The 17,947-nt window shown below is 38.8% G+C and overlaps 1 protein-coding gene across 2 annotated transcripts in view; it reads right to left on the bottom strand.

Annotated features, from left to right (window-relative positions):
• LOC134748251 (uncharacterized) overlaps nt 1-17,947 on the bottom strand; it is a 138,825-nt gene that overhangs the window by 24,025 nt on the left and 96,853 nt on the right. For both annotated transcript variants that reach the window (XM_063682982.1, XM_063682983.1), the window contains one exon: nt 13,937-14,522. In XM_063682982.1, the coding sequence (XP_063539052.1) occupies nt 13,937-14,500 (564 nt within the window). In that variant the 5' untranslated portion in view covers nt 14,501-14,522. The remainder of the gene's footprint in view (nt 1-13,936; nt 14,523-17,947) is intronic.

Raw genomic sequence — 17,947 nt, 5'->3', positions numbered from 1 at the left:
TAACCCTTTTAGTTTCCAAATAAAACGTATACATGAGAAATGAGTGGTTTTGTAGCTATATATAATATTAACTAGTTTTTTGCGCGGTGCGCGGGGCCCGAGGGCCCCGCGGTCATCGTGTTGTTGTTGTTTTGTTGTTTGTCTTGTTGTTTTTGGTGTTGTTGTTTTGTTGTTGGTCTTGTTGTTTTTGGTGCTGTTGTTTTGGTGCTGTAGTTGTTGTTGTTGGTGCCGTTGTTTGTGCTGTTGTTGATGTGTTGTTGTTGTTGGTGCTGTTGTTGATGTGTAGTTGTTGTTGTTGTTGCTGTTGTTGGTGCAGTAGTTTTGTTTTCCAATGGAAAAAGTAATAAAGTTGTACTTTTGGTAGAAAGAAAGGTTCCGCATGCGAGCACTTCATACCCGCAGCTCGGCCTTCGGCCTCGCGTGCTTGGGAAATCGTAAGGGACGCTTCGGGCCTTCGGCCCTACGCGGAGCTCGGCCTTCGGCCTTCGCTGGGTTTCGAAGCTCAGCGTCGGGCCTTCGGCCCGCCGCTTCGCTTATTAAAACACTTGGAGAGTTGGTTTTGCTTTGGGCGGTAAGCGCGAAGTTGGAGCTTAAACACGACCCAATAGTAAAAATGTCTTGACAAGCTCACGTCGGGCCTGCGGCCTTCGGCCTTCGGCCCGCCGTTTCGCTTGTCTAAGACATTTTCACTATTGGGTCGTGTTTAAGCTCCAACTTCCCCCTCTCGTGTGACGCTTCGGGCCTTCGGCCCTACGCGGAGCTCGGCCTTCGGCCTTCGCGAGCCTTGACGCTCCGCCGTCGGGCCTTCGGCCCGCCGGCTTCGCTTATTAAGACACTTGGGGAGGGTTGGTTCTGCTTTGGGCGGTAAGCGGGAAGTTGGAGCTTAAACACGACCCAATAGTAAAAATGTCTTGACAAGCTCACGTCGGGCCTACGGCCTTCGGCCTTCGGCCCGCCGTTTCGCTCGTCTAAGACATTTTCACTATTGGGTCGTGTTTAAGCTCCAACTTCCCCCTCTCGTGTGACGCTTCGGGCCTTCGGCCCTACGCGGAGCTCGGCCTTCGGCCTTCGCGAGCCTCGACGCTTCGCCGTCGGGCCTTCGGCCCGCCGGCTTCGCTTATCAACACAGTTGACTTGGTAGAACGCTTGGAAGCACTGCATTCACGCAGCTCGGCCTTCGGCCTCGCTATAAATTACTTGGGGTTGGCACGCTTGGGAGTCGGGGTGAAGGCTCCGGGCCTTCGGCCCTCCGCCGGGGTCGGCCTTCGGCCTCCCGGCCTGAAGCTCGCCCTTCGGGCTCGCTTAACACACTTTTTGTATAGGATTTTGCTTTGTTCGACCTTAACGCAGCTCGGCCTTCGGCCTCGCCCAAAATTACTGGGGTTTATGCACGCCTGGCCATTCGGGGTGAAGCTCCGGGCCTGACGGCCCGTCGCGGGGTCGGCCTTCGGCCTCCCGGCCTGAAGCTCGCCCTTCGGGCTCGCTTAACCTACTCGAAAATTTGCCTTTGCCTCTGTCCGCCGCCATTTTGGATTTTTCCAAAAAATTTTTTCGACATACTAATCTCGGGCCCCGAGGCTCGCCGCATGCCAAATCTCAGCGCGCTCGGACCAACTTGAAAAAAAAAAAAAAAAAAAGTCGGCCATTTTGAAAATTTTTAAATGCAGTCGTACTTCTCTCGGGGCCCTCTATGACATTTGGTCGAGCACCCCCCACCTATCTAGCACCGTTTAAAAGTTCCCATACAAAAAAAAAGTGGCCATTTTTTCCGCCATTTTGAATTTTTTCAAAATTTTTTTTTTCCATACCAATCTAGGGGACCCCGAGATTCCGTGACCGAAATTTCAGCGCGCTAGGACCATTTTGAAAATTGGCCGCCATTTTGAATCCGCCATTTTGAAAAAAAAATGGCGGCTTCAGAAACTGCCCAGGGTCCTCTATGACATTTGGTCGAGCACCCCCCCACTATGTCTTACCGTTTAGCCGGGCCGTCCAACATTTTTGTCGTCTTCCACTTGTCCAAAAAATCCATATTTTTCTGGACCTACATTTTCCGAGCTCTATACAAAACTTTTTTTTTTTTTGGTCCAACCCTCGTAGTTTCCAAATAAAACGTATACATTAGAAATGAGTGGGGATGTAGCTATATATAATATTAACTAGTTTTTTGCGCGGTGCGCGGGGCCCGAGGGCCCCGCGGTCATCGTGTTGTTGTTGTTTTGTTGTTTGTCTTGTTGTTTTTGGTGTTGTTGTTTTGTTGTTGGTCTTGTTGTTTTTGGTGCTGTTGTTTTGGTGCTGTAGTTGTTGTTGTTGGTGCCGTTGTTTGTGCTGTTGTTGATGTGTTGTTGTTGTTGGTGCTGTTGTTGATGTGTAGTTGTTGTTGTTGTTGCTGTTGTTGGTGCAGTAGTTTTGTTTTCCAATGGAAAAAGTAATAAAGTTGTACTTTTGGTAGAAAGAAAGGTTCCGCATGCGAGCACTTCATACCCGCAGCTCGGCCTTCGGCCTCGCGTGCTTGGGAAATCGTAAGGGACGCTTCGGGCCTTCGGCCCTACGCGGAGCTCGGCCTTCGGCCTTCGCTGGGTTTCGAAGCTCAGCGTCGGGCCTTCGGCCCGCCGCTTCGCTTATTAAAACACTTGGAGAGTTGGTTTTGCTTTGGGCGGTAAGCGCGAAGTTGGAGCTTAAACACGACCCAATAGTAAAAATGTCTTGACAAGCTCACGTCGGGCCTGCGGCCTTCGGCCTTCGGCCCGCCGTTTCGCTTGTCTAAGACATTTTCACTATTGGGTCGTGTTTAAGCTCCAACTTCCCCCTCTCGTGTGACGCTTCGGGCCTTCGGCCCTACGCGGAGCTCGGCCTTCGGCCTTCGCGAGCCTTGACGCTCCGCCGTCGGGCCTTCGGCCCGCCGGCTTCGCTTATTAAGACACTTGGGGAGGGTTGGTTCTGCTTTGGGCGGTAAGCGGGAAGTTGGAGCTTAAACACGACCCAATAGTAAAAATGTCTTGACAAGCTCACGTCGGGCCTACGGCCTTCGGCCTTCGGCCCGCCGTTTCGCTCGTCTAAGACATTTTCACTATTGGGTCGTGTTTAAGCTCCAACTTCCCCCTCTCGTGTGACGCTTCGGGCCTTCGGCCCTACGCGGAGCTCGGCCTTCGGCCTTCGCGAGCCTCGACGCTTCGCCGTCGGGCCTTCGGCCCGCCGGCTTCGCTTATCAACACAGTTGACTTGGTAGAACGCTTGGAAGCACTGCATTCACGCAGCTCGGCCTTCGGCCTCGCTATAAATTACTTGGGGTTGGCACGCTTGGGAGTCGGGGTGAAGGCTCCGGGCCTTCGGCCCTCCGCCGGGGTCGGCCTTCGGCCTCCCGGCCTGAAGCTCGCCCTTCGGGCTCGCTTAACACACTTTTTGTATAGGATTTTGCTTTGTTCGACCTTAACGCAGCTCGGCCTTCGGCCTCGCCCAAAATTACTGGGGTTTATGCACGCCTGGCCATTCGGGGTGAAGCTCCGGGCCTGACGGCCCGTCGCGGGGTCGGCCTTCGGCCTCCCGGCCTGAAGCTCGCCCTTCGGGCTCGCTTAACCTACTCGAAAATTTGCCTTTGCCTCTGTCCGCCGCCATTTTGGATTTTTCCAAAAAATTTTTTCGACATACTAATCTCGGGCCCCGAGGCTCGCCGCATGCCAAATCTCAGCGCGCTCGGACCAACTTGAAAAAAAAAAAAAAAAAAAGTCGGCCATTTTGAAAATTTTTAAATGCAGTCGTACTTCTCTCGGGGCCCTCTATGACATTTGGTCGAGCACCCCCCACCTATCTAGCACCGTTTAAAAGTTCCCATACAAAAAAAAAGTGGCCATTTTTTCCGCCATTTTGAATTTTTTCAAAATTTTTTTTTTCCATACCAATCTAGGGGACCCCGAGATTCCGTGACCGAAATTTCAGCGCGCTAGGACCATTTTGAAAATTGGCCGCCATTTTGAATCCGCCATTTTGAAAAAAAAATGGCGGCTTCAGAAACTGCCCAGGGTCCTCTATGACATTTGGTCGAGCACCCCCCCACTATGTCTTACCGTTTAGCCGGGCCGTCCAACATTTTTGTCGTCTTCCACTTGTCCAAAAAATCCATATTTTTCTGGACCTACATTTTCCGAGCTCTATACAAAACTTTTTTTTTTTTGGTCCAACCCTCGTAGTTTCCAAATAAAACGTATACATTAGAAATGAGTGGGGATGTAGCTATATATAATATTAATTCTCTTTCTGTATTCTTCTTTTCTTCATGTTTCAGATTAAGCTTTTACTAAATTGTAAGTACCTTTCCATAACTCGATTTGAACTCTTTTCTACAGACAGAGCAAGATTATATATTTGTTATAGATTGGGTAACCATCTATTTTTGATGTTCATTTTACAAATACTCATTGAGAATATACTAATATACCTACTTGAGTTTTTGATAATTTGAGATATGTATATATATATTTCTCTTCTTCTTCTTCCTCGCGTTATCCCGGCATTTTGCCACGGCTCCTGGGAGCCTGGGGTCCGCTTGACAACTAATCCTAAGAATTGACGTAGGCACTAGTTTTTACGAAAGCGACTGCCATCTGACCTTCCAACCCAGAGGGTGAACTAGGCCTTGTTAGGATCAGTCCGGTTTCCTCACGATGTTTTCCTTCACCGAAAAGCGACTGGTAAATATCAAATGATATTTCGTACATAAGTTCCGAAAAACTCATTGGTACGAGCCGGGGTTTGAACCCGCGACCTCCGGATTGATCTAAATATATATATATGTATATATATATATTTAGATTTCTAAAATAGGTAGGTACTTAAAAACATAGGTCCACATACAGATATAACATACGATTTACTCACTTGCATAATAGAGCAATAAAAAGACAATGCCAACGGTTGCAAGTGAATTTGAATCAGGGCTCGACTGCTTTTTGCCCCAAACCCGCAGCGTTCGAAAATTGCCCCTTCGCAACATTAAACATAACAAAGCCCTAAATTATCTAGGGGCGCTTTTTCTATCGGGCAAAGTTAATAACTCTATTCCAATTTCATTGCTTGTATCTATTTCCTTTATTCTATAACTTAACACATACGCCATGTTGCGATAATTATAGGGCAGCTTAGGAGGGTGCAAGGTGTTTTGGGACTGGTGTTTGTATATTAATATTCTAGTGTAAGAGCGTCACGCAAACTTATATAAAAAAGGTAATTCAACACAATAGAGTTTTTGTTCCAACTTCCCCCTCACTACCCCTAAGTGGTTCATTTTTATATTTTTTTCTCGCTCCCTAGAGGACGCACGTATTGTATTTTTGTTTACTCAGTTCGGGTACGATTCGATATTAGAATTCTGTTCATAGGTTCATACGAAATGTCGGTCACACTTTGGAATCAGGCTCTACGAATTCTCGCAAGTCAGTTTTCTCATGGAATTGAAAGCAATCGATTTGCGACGGCAAGCAATCGTAGAAATTACTTTAGATGGAGAAAAAATAAATAAAACCAAGCCTGCTTTCGCGTATAAACCAGCAGATTTATTCATGATTTTTTTTGATACTGCATTTAGAGTACAGTTTTGACTACTTTATTCTACCTCAATTATCCTTTAGTTTAACAGCTTTCTTTTTATTACAATAATTATATGTAAATATATATTTTTTTGGTTATTGCATATTTATTCAACTTGGTAGGTTAAGGTTTCAAATCAATAATATATGTTACCTATATTGTAACGTTTGTGTTGAAACATTACGTGCGTTATTTGGAAAAGCATAAATACACGTATGTATTTCCGCCGGTGTAATTAAAGCGCAGCGCACACACAACATAATTAATATAGGCAGTGAAAGAGAAATGAACTTATTATTTGTATTAATTGGGTAGATTTTATCAAACTAGGGCGTACTCGTAGAGTCAACATTGAAAATGATGGAATACGTAGCTTGATTAGCCAAGGAATTAAAAGCATAGGGTGGAACAATAAATGTGGCTTCGTTTAGTTCACATTAAATGTTTAATTTTACAAACAGTTGGTTTGATAATGGAGACGTATGAGTGATGGGAAGTACAATTATTATTCTAGATGATAGGGGAGATAATTCAAAAGGGGTCACAGAGTTTTATAATTGATAACAAAACAGGTCATATATTGGATTACCAGCTTTGAACTCTATTATTCATATTAAAAAAAGCCGCAATAACTTTATTATAAACGACAATGTATTTTGTAAGGTTACATAAAACCCCTTAGCTTAGAGACCTTCCAGTTGATGTAGTTTCCTTAAATTTGTAGAAATGGTAGCAACATAAATTAAAATAAATTTCAGTATGATAAACTTGGTTGTCGTTTTTTCATTTCTTTTACAAAAATAAATCATTGTCAATCAAATATTTCACATTGACATGAATGGAGAGATACCGTGAGTTACACGAGAAGTTGCGAGGATTCACGAGACTCTGGCTAGGGTTCATCGACATTGCGTTTATAAATAATCACGATAAGCATCTAAGTGCATGTCCCGATGCGCATTAAGCTAAGCCTGAATAAGGGACATCAATTTGTCAAAACCTGGCACTATCAGAACAGGAATCCGTCATCGGTCCCAAGACGATCTATCGGCGCATATCTCACAATCTTCCAAATAACAATATTGGGAAAAAAATCTTCAAAAACTACATTCAGAACGGGTCTCCGACTCGGCTTATCGGGCTGTCCATCTTCAGCCAGTAGCCGATTTGTCAATGCTCCACCGTTAATTAATAAAAAGTCTTTCTTTCGAGAAAAAATTGAATAAAACCTTAATTAATTTGGGTCGGCGCACGGCGTGAACTTTTAGGTAAATTATTATTATCGTCGCTTTAAAACTTTTGCAGTCGAAAAGTTTTTTGCTTAAGTATTAAAATTAGAATTTGAGGGGAGACGGATAGGTCACAAAAATCAAAAAGTGTTTAAAACAACTGGAAACTCGTCATGTTAAACGATTTGTTTTAATGACTAGTCTTAAAATAATGCGACTCAAACGTCCTAATCTACATGAGGACCGGAACAGAAAAAAAGTCAGAAATAGAGTTGTCCAAAGATATGCGCATTTAGATAAGGCAAAGTTGCAACCTCATCTTGAACAATTAAGCGAACAAATATACAAACAAAGTTTGTTGTCTTGAAGACGCCCCGTGACGTGGGTAACTTTGTGCTCATTCAGTGGAGTACAGGTGAAGGCTTGGAGTGCGCTTGACTACAAAGAATGTTAGTTTTTTAATCTTTCATAACAGACATTTTTAACTTTACCTGCATAATATTTGTTTACGTTTATTCAAAGAAATTTGAGAATGTATCGCACTGTGATGTTTGTATTATAAAACTCTTTGGAGTTTTTCATCCTTCCGATAGAGAAGTTAGATAAAATGAAATGACGAATTCGGATGGCATTTAAATGAAGACACCATCAGTGTGGTCTAAATTTAAAAACATTAAGAAGACCGCAAAATGTTCCCAAAAAAACATTTGATAAAGCGATCACTGTATCTAAACTAGGTACTATATTATGTTTTAAGTACATAGCTACATTATTAAAGGATTTTTATAAGCTTCCCGCAATAAATCAATATCGGATAATAACGTCATACCAGTCGTGTAAGATCAATAACCGTATCTGATACGTTTTTTAAGCATTGAAGTTCAATGTCAACAGGTACATAATTGAGAAAAAATATTTCTCGTTAACAATCGCCCACACATAGCGAATAAAATTCATAATTGTTGCTATTATAAGATTTAAGGTGTACAGTCGCCATCAGATATATAGGAGCGGCCAAGGTGCTCATAAATATCTGAACACGCCTCTATTGTCAAGGCGCTAGGTGCGTGTTCAGATATTTGTGAGCGCCTTGGCCGCTCCGATATATCTGATGGCGACTGTACAAGACCTTGCCCGTGACCTCGTCCGCATACCTACTAGTCTGTGCGGAAAGAGAATACCGAGCCCATACATTCTACGACTCTTCTCTTTCCGCCTATAGACTAGTAGAAGTTTTTGACAACCGGTCTGGCCTCGTGGGTAGTGACCCTGCCTATGAAGCCGATGGTCCTGGGTCCGAATCCCGATAAGGGCATTTATTTGTGTGATGAACACAAATATTTGTTCCTGAGTCATGGTATATATGTATGTACTTATCTATATAAGTATGTATATCGTCGCCTAGCAGCCATAGTACAAGCTTTGCTTAGTTTGGGGCTAGGTTGATCTGTGTAAGATGTCCCGGGATATTTATTTATTTATTGGCAGAATTTTCATCTTAGGTGAAATTATTGTTTTATAATAATTTTTAAACCCAACATCATAATTCAAGTGCTTATACATAACTAACATGGCTTATTAAAATTTTATAATGCCTTTGTATGCATGGTCGAGTGCAAATATAACCGTCAATTAACATGTAAAAGCAGGATTTTGTTTTGTGAATTACATTACTGCTATTTAAATATTAAATATTTTGTTAATTAGGATTTTAATTAATTGCAAATTGTTTACGGTTTCTGTAGTTTATTTGAATTGTTCAATTTAAATTGTAACGAATTTTAAATGTTTAATTTGTTTGCAGTTTAACTTGTGGCTGATTGAACTTGCTTATATAATTAAGTTTGATATGTTTTTCAATTAAAATAATCTGGTTATTTCTCATATTTAAAAACATCTTTTTTCTTATAATAATCGTACACAAAATAATAAAAATAGTTTTCAATTAGTATTAAAAATGTACAATGAATAAACGCAAAATAAATCCATTAAATGCTCTCAGCATTTTTTTTTCTTTAAAAATGTTACTTTTGAAGCTACATACTTATGTAATACATATCACTGAGTTGTAGTATTGAGTTTTAAACTGATACTGAACTATGATATAAAATGTTTCTTTATTCACTATTAAGAGTGCCGTCGATACAAATATGATTATATTTAGACCACCAATAAAAGCAACATAAAATATAACAGCAAGTCCTCAACACGCTTAAAATAAGAATATTTTATTAACGCTCGTCGTTATCGACTTTCGATGTATTTTATTGGACCACCCGATTGTTCTGCGAAACCGTGACGAATCAACAGTCTGAATACAGCTTAGACCAGCGCGGTCAATCCATACAGCGTTAGATTATGTGAAGGACAAAAGTAGAAAGTGCACTAAATAGTGCATAGTGAAGAGCTGATGGAATAGTAGCTTCAATTAATAGGAAGAAGTAGACGTGACAGATTTTATTGAAATATTCCATAAACTAATAATCAGGCATCGTTAACTGCGAGCGAAATCCATTGAAATGACGTATGACAATGACAACCAGTTACAACCCTGGATTTCGCTCACAGTTTACGATGCCTGCTAATAATACACCATGGTGAAGTAAACATAGTAAGTACAAAATTATTCGTAATAGTTACATATAAAATAAACTCTTAAATTGTACCTTAATAATGTATTTATGAAATAATTAATAATTAATGTATTTAATGTATTTTACATAAGTACCTTCCGATCAAAATAGGAAAAGTCTATACGCAGCTTATCATCTTGATTCAACGTGGTACTCGAAATTAAATATATTATAAAGAGAAAATCAGAATACGCCAGCACCAGGTCAAAGTGGCCATTCTGTAGTCATTTAAAGTTATAATTTAGAACACCTACGGTGTTTTCCTTATAGACCCAAGGTGTCCGTTTTGAGTAGTCAATTAATTTTAACTCATTTATGTCTTAATCGTCTTGTTAGGACCTTAACAGGCAATAAGTTGTTTTAAATTCCGTTGAAAGCCACAAGCCGCTGCATATACAAATTCATTTATGCCACACGTGGTGAGAAGCGATGACTAAATATGTTAAAAGATTAAACCTTAGTCGTCTTCACCCTTTAGGCCTTTACGAGTAGTTACGTCGGTTGACGCAGTATCAGCAACAAAGCTTCGTAAGTCTACTAGACCAAACGGTGAAAAGCTACGTACAATAAATAGGATGGTTTTACCGACATAAGATATTTTTTATTGTTATAGGAATGTAACTGTGTGTGTATACCTACTCATTTTGCGTTAATATTTTTGTCATTTATAAAAATGGACAAAACTTGTTTATATATTAACTGTTAGAAAGTAAAAATCTTAACTGTAACATGATATCATAGCTTTATGTAGCCAAGCATCATAATAAAAAAAGTCCTTAATGTTATCATCACCAGAGCTCGAGGGAGAGGAGTGTTAGGGTCGGCAACGCGCATGTAACTCCTCTGGAGTTGCAGGCGTACATAGGCTACGGAGACTGCTTAACATCAGGCGGGCCGTATGCTTGTTTGCCACCGACGTAGTATAAAAAAAAAAACCTATTTTCCTTAATTTCGATGTTTATAACGAGCGTAAACGTTCATAAATGTTAACACACGTAATATATGAAATGGTTTCTTTTATTCAAATTTATTAGTCCCAAAGCTAAAGTGACCAAAGCATTAACAGCAAAACCTACAAATTTGGCGTAAAATTTGCGGTTGAATCACAACATCAAATTGCGGTCAGTTATTTCTAACGAATATTTGCGTCTAAATTTAATCCAATTAAGTTAGTTTAACTGGCGGTTTGCGTTAATAAGGGAGATTAGTTGTGTGACATATATCATCGTTTATTTTAAATTAACGTTGAACAGTTTTTTTTGGTACGCGTAAAAAGGATTACACAGACTTAGTTCTAACTGTGCTCACGGCTCTATATGAGATTCAGTTCTTTTGTGCTTCCTTTTCAGGGGACCATGCAAAAGCTTGCCAAGTAACACTGAAATCGTATTTATAAAATAAGTACCTATACATTAGTATGGATGAAACGGTTTATTCAATAGAATTCCAGACTTTACGGTTCAATGATCACTTTTTATTACGACGCCTTTGGTGATTATTCAGTTGAAACTAATATTACCCGTGAACACGTAAATTCCATTAATTTTTAATCTTGTAATCGAATCAAATATATATAGTTATTAAAGGTAATGAAATCAATGATTTAAACCAAGGGGTGACATGTATAACGTATAATGTACATAAAAACGTAGTTACGCTCTCATTTTAAAACGACTAGCGTGATTGCTCTGAAACTTTGTACTTACAATAGGATAAGGTATATTTAGGCCTGTAATTAGTTTATGTAGCTTCAGATACAATTATAAAAAAAAAAATACAGCGAATTTGTTTTTCATACAAAACTTGTTTTACGTATGTGTTATATATTAGAGCCATATATAATTACAGACGTAGACATACCTCATGTCATTGGATGTGCAGTTTCATCCAACGCGTAGTTTTAAAATGAGAACGAAACTCCGTTTGTATGGGAAGGTGAAATTCGGCCAAGCTTTCCGGGGACTTAACTGGTTTATTTATTGGAAATGTCATTCCTATGTTTACCGACCTTAGGAGATCGTTGTACAAGATGGCATTACTTATAAGTAATAAAAGTATCAAAGCAAGTATTAGAGCAATAAACGTCAGGGATTATATTGTGAGAAAGTTATTGCCGGAAAAGAACAGGCCGTAGGAAGGCCAATTCCGAAATGATATTTATTATAATCCTATAGTCCTTAAGTACAACTATGGTCCAGTTTTTAACGTTGATTCTTAACGAGCCTTTATGATTTGTACTCGTTACATTTATTTTAGACCTTAGATACACTAATGCTCTTTCTATATTATATTATATACCTACTCAACATAATTTGAGAAATACTTATACATATTTTACTGGAACTTGAATTTGGACCATAGTTGTAAGTTGTGGACTAAAGTTACCTGATTTTACGGAACTATAACCAAACAACGTCATAGGTAGTTAATCAGAATTAAAGTTATTCATTTTGCCTCACATAATTATTGTTGTTTTTGTTTTTCGTTACTTACAAAGTAATGATGATCTATCTACTTCTTACTAATTCAAATGAACAAGATAAGAAAACACAAGCGCGTCCAATAATCATTTGAGTTCATGATCATCAATAATCATCATTTACATACTGACAGATGCTGACCTGACACTCAAATAATATCACCGGAGTGAATCCACGCATGACTTAATGTAAACATACATACTCATACACAATATACATGCTTAAAGTCATCTTAGTCAGAATTAGCAGAACGGTGTTAAATGTGGAAACGCCGAGTGTTCCGGCAAACACGCTTTAGCAACGGCAAATACAAAAAGTAAAGAGAAAGCATGCGCGATTGTAAAGTCAGTTATCCACTGTGAAAAGCAGCATACAAAGAAATAATTTTAAAAGCAACTGTTTTTACAGGCTGACTAGAAATTAGCATATTGTCACCTGACGGGATGACAAGAGCATAGGTGTAGCCAACTAGTAAGTGATACCAGCACCTAGCTTATTCCCTTTTCCAAGAAATTTGAACTTCAACTAAAATTTAAAACAATTTGAGAAACGGAAACGAAGTAAAATAAATATAGAAACCAATTGAAATTTATAATGAATTACATTCCGAATGGATAACGGAATATAATTATCATCCGTATAATTTGGTGCGGTAGACATTTTGGTGGACGAATTAAATTATTTAAATTTTGCAGTGAAACCCATTTTATTTTTGTTGTACCTATTGGATATTTTAACAAATAAATCTGTGCGTTTTTATGTATTTTACAGTTTTTTTATAGTGTAGTACTTACTTTAGAGGATTATGAATATAAAGTGTGCTTCGCTAAATAATTGAAAAAGCTTCTGCTTCTTCCTAAATCTCCTAAAAGAATTGGGCGCCAGCCTTTACTATCAATGTTAGTCCAAGTTACGAAAGTGTAGTAAACCGTTAAGTTCATCCATGTACGTTTTACAAGCCGGGTAAATAGTGGAGATACAGTGTACGAGTAGAAGGAAGTGTCCGTTTGCATTAGACTAGCTAATCTCGAGAATTGAGAAAGGAATTTTATACTAAAGCTGACTAGATGAATGTTAATGAGAAAAGGTATTTTGGATAACGGATGTTACCTGTTAATTTATCAAACAGAGGCCAAACTTGGCAAACAAGTACCGAATGAAAGAAAACTGACGACATACATTGTATTAATTATGCCTCTTCTACAACTTAAATCAATCTAATGACACTTCATCAGAAAGAAACATTAAACTTGCACAATTAGCTACTTCATTAGTCGAGTAAAAAAAGCAAAAATGAAGAGAAAATATAATTAATCTGTAAATAAATTAATCAATTTATTAAATATAAATTGCATTTAAAATTTAGTTTAAAATACAACGAGTTATCTGCCAGTTTTGCTTGTAATGCCGCCCGCACCTTATAAGTATGCCACATTTGAGTTGTGATAACACAAGTCTCTTACAAAATTACCTACACAGTAAAAAGTTGTAAAAGATCACGAGATAAACAGGCATTGTCGCATGCCTTCATTAAGGCCCGCATTCGTCAAATATTTACCGACAACGATAAGAGTTTATTCATCACCATTTTTGGAGTCGAATGAGTCTACATGTCGATAACGCTATAGTTGTCTGTGAAACGTACGAGTATTTTGGCTAAATTGTTGTAGTTCACACTGTAGACTAATGGTCAGCTGAAGCTTTAACTTGAAGGAGGTTATAAAAAATAGCTTAAAATTGACGCTTCTATCAAATTAATGGTAGCCAACATAGTAAGAGGAATTAAGAACTATTTTAATGCTAGCTTGCCGCTTGTAGACTTGTAGACATCTAAGTATTATGTATTTCTGACTAAATAATGCATTGATCCAATTTACTCTTTAAACTTAAGCTATTTTAGGGCTGTTTATAGATAGGTATGTAGGTATATAATTTTCAAAAGCTCGTATTTTATGCTCCATTAGTGAATTACAGGAAAAGTCTGGTAACTGTACGAGGAATAACCACTTACTGGTTCTGTATCGCAGGTCTCCAAGTCTGGGATGGGGTCGTCACCACAATAATAGTCCGCTTGTAAAAACGGAGGCCTGGGAGGTGGTGGCAGCAAGAATTCTGGAGGTGGTCCCATGCAGTCACACTCCGTTAGGTCCGTGGGCTCCAAGTCCCACATCGCGTATTCTAACTTATCACTATTCACAACCTCACTGATATCGTCACTTATATATGCACTAGTATCACGTATTTCACGCTTCACTTCATGTGAAGTCCTTAACTCAATCAACTTGGCTATGTAAAGTTCGTCATCGACGTCACTCCATACGTTTTTTCTAATCTCTTCATCTTCGTTATATATTGCATTATTTTCTACTTCTTCTGTCGCTATAAAACGACTATTACTTGTAATCCTCTGTTCTTTACTCCAATCATTGTCATTATTTTTTTTATCAGTTCTTTTATTTACTTTATTATGTGTTTCACGGTTTTTTCTACCACTGGATTTGATCCACTCATGTCGGCTTGTCCAAAAAGCGTACGGTGACGCATTAATTGGACTATCGTTGTACCTTTCGGCCATACGCAGTTTTCTTCTGTGTTATCTGTAACAAAAAAAAACTTTATTAGTATGGACGCATACAAAAATAAACGAATTTTACTGTATATTAAATGTTGGTTGCCATCTCCCTCAAAGTAAACCAATTTCGTGCCTGATGTAAGACGTATCGATGCAGCGTTAGGATCAAACTACTTATTAATCAATAGAAGAGCTAACACCTCATTTTGTTTAACAAAGCCACTGCAATTATCTCCTACCACTTCAGAGAGTACAATGGGTGCGGAACTCGTACCGATATCATCGGAGCTAACGTTATACGGTTTATTTTAATTTATTTTTTATCGTTCCCAATTGGACGGACGGGTTTCTCGGCGTGCACTGGTATTTCGTTACAATCACGATGCTCTCTTTTCAGTTTGATTTCGAAAGTTTAAAGTTCATCTTTTTTATTAAGTTAGACATTTGATTCGCGTTTCTCAAAAATAAAAAGTAACGTTGCGTGCACTTCAAATGTGTTAAAAAGAGGCAAAGAAACTACCTTCCCAATAACAATTTATAAATGTGTTCTGAATGGCAGTCAAAACTGTTAATTTAATTCCTAAAGCTCAATTTAGAAGTTGTTGAGAGATTTAACGGCCTTACAAATAACTTAATTTAACAATCTCAATATAATTGCAAGCTTCTTCGCATGTGTCGATGGAGATATCTCAAACGCTAGCATACAATTATGCATACGTTCGCCGTTTCTAAGGTGCCGAGGGTCGTGAGGTCAACAGGCGTTAGATAGCAACCTCTTAGAAAGGTCTGAGTCGAATAAAATATTGAGTGGTGTTTTCATATTTTCTACGTCGGAAATATGATTTCCAATGTACGGATTTCTGAATACGAGTACGAAGTGCGTGTACGGTGTGTTATGTAGATTTCACGCCTGTGAATGGTTTCCTTTGATTCGTTTGAGCTTGATTTTCAACGATGCTTCGTTTTGATCAGTGCGTGAATAAGTTATAAATATATATCTTTATATACCTATATATTACAGAATAAAAGTTCAGAGGTGAAATGGGGAATGTTCACAGTTTAATACAAGTTTTGACCCCCAAAGTAAATATATTAACTAAACTTAAGTCTTCTATGGGTCTCCCTACATATGTCGACGCGGAATCGGCAAAAGCCGATAGAAAAAACCTTTTATGTCTGCGCAATAAGAGCGAAAAAGGCGTCGGTGCGTGCGAGCCGAGCCGATCGACGACTTTTTCGCTCTTATTGCGCAGACATAAAGGTTTTTTCTATCGGCTTTTGCCGATTCCGCGTCGACATATGTAGGGAGACATTAATAGTCCTTACCTAGTATTTGTGATTCATGTAGGTAGTCACTTAGTCACATTCTATTTCAGGTTATAATTTGTAAATAGTAAGTAGTATTTACAAATTATAAGCTGAAATAGATGTCGTATAAGTACTAAAGAAAAGTGACTGAGTGAAAAGTGTATATGACATCTATTTCAGTTTACAGACAATCCTGATTGTCCTCTGTGAAAGTCCTCTATCCACCTTTTCATACAAAATTAGCGTGTCAATTTTCCCACGTCAATGGTGCCAATATGGTGCCAATGGCTCATTAACATTTCGGCTGGCACTCGACGTCTGAGCTGACGCCGGCACAATGCGCAAGGGCTCTCCGTCTTAACGAACCTATTCTGCGGGTTTCTCACGTGAATTGTCAGGGATAACGGTAAGGTGCACTTGATTGAAGATTTCGCGATTGATCTTCGGTATTTTGTTATTTTACTCGTGTTGTGTGACTGAGGCGAGCTTGATTTGACCTGAGGATCCTTTGGGCAACGATAACCATCAATCATTTTGATTGTACTTAGTTTAAAAGCAATTTGAATTACAATTATTTAAAAATATAATGTTTCTTCTGTTCCCGAATAATAAGGATATTCTTTTTGGCTTAGTTTTATTTTCGATTATATCTTGCCAAAGTCATAGATTCAGCCAGTACAAAAATTCTGGCTATTATATGCTTCCGTATCCTAAATTATCGAGACCAATAAGCACCCTATGTACGACTAATAAATATTATTAATTATAATTTATGAAATAAAACTATTATAATAAACTATTATAATTTATGAAATAAAACTATGATATAATCCGTTTTCATAGTTTTATTTCATGAGTAACTATCGCGGTAACCGAAGACAATATTAATTATAATTTATGTTAAATTACAATATTGTATATGTATACAACACAGTATAAACCGTATTATGTTTTTGAAAAATATAATATGTTCAAGTTACAGTACAACTAAAACACGAAGACGAGGTGAGACAAAAATGGTTTCGATCATGGAATGGCAACTTAAAATGTAACTTTTATTTCAGAGGTTGTTACAATGGATAACTACAAAGTAAGAAGTAGACATTAACAAATCATTTGACTTTAACAAGAGCGAATCCAACATTATCTCCCTAGAGCGCAACAATCGTAACCGCTGAACCTGTTAGGCCATCATGATGAAATCACAACATTCCACTTAACTAGTTAACAATAATTGAAAACGCGGGTAATTGCAATCTGTGCAAAGATACCGCTTGCAAAACCTTGTTAACAGTATCGGAGTAATTAATCAATACAAATAAATACATTTTATCACTGTTTACTGATTTCGAGGAAGTATTTTGCTGACCTTACCACGTAATGGGGTGGGTTTAATTATTCCCTACATTGGCATTTCAAGGAGTAAGGCCCACTTGCACCATTCCACTAACCCGGTGTTAACCAGTTAAACCCGGAGTTACCATGGTTACCAGTACAATTTGACATTGGATTAACGGTTTAACCGGAAAAATATTTCCTTATTAAGGAAACTGTAAGTCTACAATATTAGTAACTACAATTGTATCTAATGTTACATATACGAGACTGTTTGTTTCTTAATAAATAAAATAAATAAATCTATTGTGCAATATTAAGGATGTCGTTTAATAAGTAACATTTTACAATTATACGCTTCAAACCTAGTACATATTTAATAATAAAATATCGAAAATATTTCTACCAAATTTATCCACCTATCATTTTATCGTCTCATTAGGTAGGCCTCCATACCAGCGACATCGGTACGCCTAAGGATCTCCGTGTTCCTAACACGGTCGTACCAATAGACGCCCATAATTTCGCGGAGGCACCTCAGATGGAAGCTGTCCAATGAGCGAATATGCTTACGGCGACACCTACGATGGTGCGGTCACGTCTCCCGCATGTCTAAGGACCAAGTCGCGAAACGCATCTTCTACTGCGAACTGCAAGATGGAAAGCGCAAGCAAGGCGGCCAGTTCCTGCCGTTCAAAGTTGTGTTGAAGCGGCATATGAAGTGCTCATATAGAGCCAACGACATGGGAGAGCCTAGCCAGTGACCGTCCACGTTGGAGGCATATTGTGCAGACGCAGGTGCGTCAG

This window comes from Cydia strobilella, chromosome 16, assembly GCF_947568885.1.
Source record: "Cydia strobilella chromosome 16, ilCydStro3.1, whole genome shotgun sequence".
NCBI lineage: Eukaryota > Metazoa > Arthropoda > Insecta > Lepidoptera > Tortricidae > Cydia > Cydia strobilella.
This window is presented reverse-complemented; position numbering and strand designations above follow the sequence as displayed.